The 1,495-nt window shown below is 24.2% G+C and overlaps 1 protein-coding gene across 1 annotated transcript, besides 2 other annotated features; it reads left to right on the top strand.

Annotated features, from left to right (window-relative positions):
• Positions 1 to 69: a repeat region.
• A 63-nt stretch (positions 70 to 132) lies between these two features.
• Positions 133 to 219: a sequence feature (AT_rich).
• Positions 220 to 806: 587 nt separating this feature from the next.
• Positions 807 to 1,421, top strand: EDI_282480 (uncharacterized protein; the record flags this gene model as incomplete). The annotated part of the gene is made up of 1 exon (XM_001739719.1): positions 807 to 1,421. One exon carries the CDS (start codon positions 807 to 809, stop codon positions 1,419 to 1,421), a length of 615 nt encoding a protein of 204 aa, XP_001739771.1.
• Positions 1,422 to 1,495: the final 74 nt, after the last annotated feature.

Here is a 1,495-nt window from a genome sequence, read left to right as displayed (position 1 = left end):
TGGGAGGGATCGAGGGATGGAAATATTTTAGGGTTTTGTGTGGTGTCTTTGACGTGCTACCTTCGAATCCCAAGTATTATTCAATTCATATAAAAAATAAAACACAAAAGTTAGTTAAAGAAAAAAAAGACCAATAAAAAAAAGATAATTTTGTTTTAAAAAATAAAATAACAAAAGTATTTTAATTATAAAAAATTGTCAAATTTCAAAAATTTAATTGTTTTCAGAAAAATTTAAGAACGTTTAGTTTATTTCATACTAAATAAAAATTTCAATCAATAATTCTATTTCATTAAAAATACCTAAATTTATCCTTGCTCTAATGAAATGTTCCAAACAATTTTTCAATAACACTAGTTTTTTTTTGTAAAATATATGTTAATTGTATCATTCTATCAACAACTTTTTTATGAAAAATAACAACGTTTGTAAAAAGCAATCTTTTTTAATTTTAATGTAATTTTTGATCTGAAGGATATAATCAAATGAAAGAGAACAAAAATCAAATTAAAAACTAGAAGAAATTCAAACAAATAGGAACTAAACCAAATAAAGTGAACAATCAATAAAAAATACACAAGAAGAAAGAACAAGTAATATAAAAGATAAAGAAAGAGGGATATTCAAATAGAAATAATTAATTTTGTTTTAAGTGATTAAAAAGAAAGAATAAATCAGATGTTAGAATTAAGAAAATTAGAAAAAGAAAGAGGGATAAAACTAATTAAAATAGTCAAGGGGTAGGAAATAACTCATATTAAAAGGGAAAAACTAAGAAAGGAATAAAGAAGTTTATCCAGTTAACAATGAATATGTTATGTTTTATTCTATTTATTAGTGTCGTTATGTCAAAGTCATTAGTTGTTGACCTTGTGAAAGGTGTAGATGGAGATCCTGTATTCTTTATGTCATTAGAATTTGGTAAATGTTATTATCTTGATGACTCAGAGTCAGAAATTATTACACACGATGGTGATAAAATTACAATTGATTATTACACTGAATCATCATCATGTTCAGGAAAGAAAGAAACTGATACATTTTATTTAAATGATAAAGACTTTAAAGAAGAAATTTGTGATGAAGATGATTGTGTTGCTGCAATTAAAAAAGCACCAAAACACATTGGGTTTGAAGGAATTGATGATGATGAAAATTGTTCTCATCGTGATGAAACAATTAGAATTTATTATACTGATCAATGTTATAAATCTGATGGTAAATATTGGAATTATGAAGTTGAAGATGGATGGATGTATTCAAATTCATATCCAAATGATAAATGTAATACTAAAGAAAGAATAGAGCATAACAAAGAATGGGAATGTGATATTTGTCATGATGATACAATGCAACAATGTGGAACAATTTCAACAATGATAACATTTGTTGTCATCAGTATTTTTGCATTAATTCTTTAAGAAATTTAATTCTTATTTTAATTTCCAAATTTCTTCATTTTATTCCAAATATAATTTTTCATATCCTTTTATCA

Source organism: Entamoeba dispar, genomic scaffold, assembly GCF_000209125.1.
Source record: "Entamoeba dispar SAW760 scf_1105229462357 genomic scaffold, whole genome shotgun sequence".
Lineage (NCBI taxonomy): Eukaryota > Evosea > Mastigamoebida > Endamoebidae > Entamoeba > Entamoeba dispar.
The sequence above is the reverse complement of the archived record's forward strand: the minus strand, read 5'-3'. Positions and strand labels throughout refer to the sequence as shown.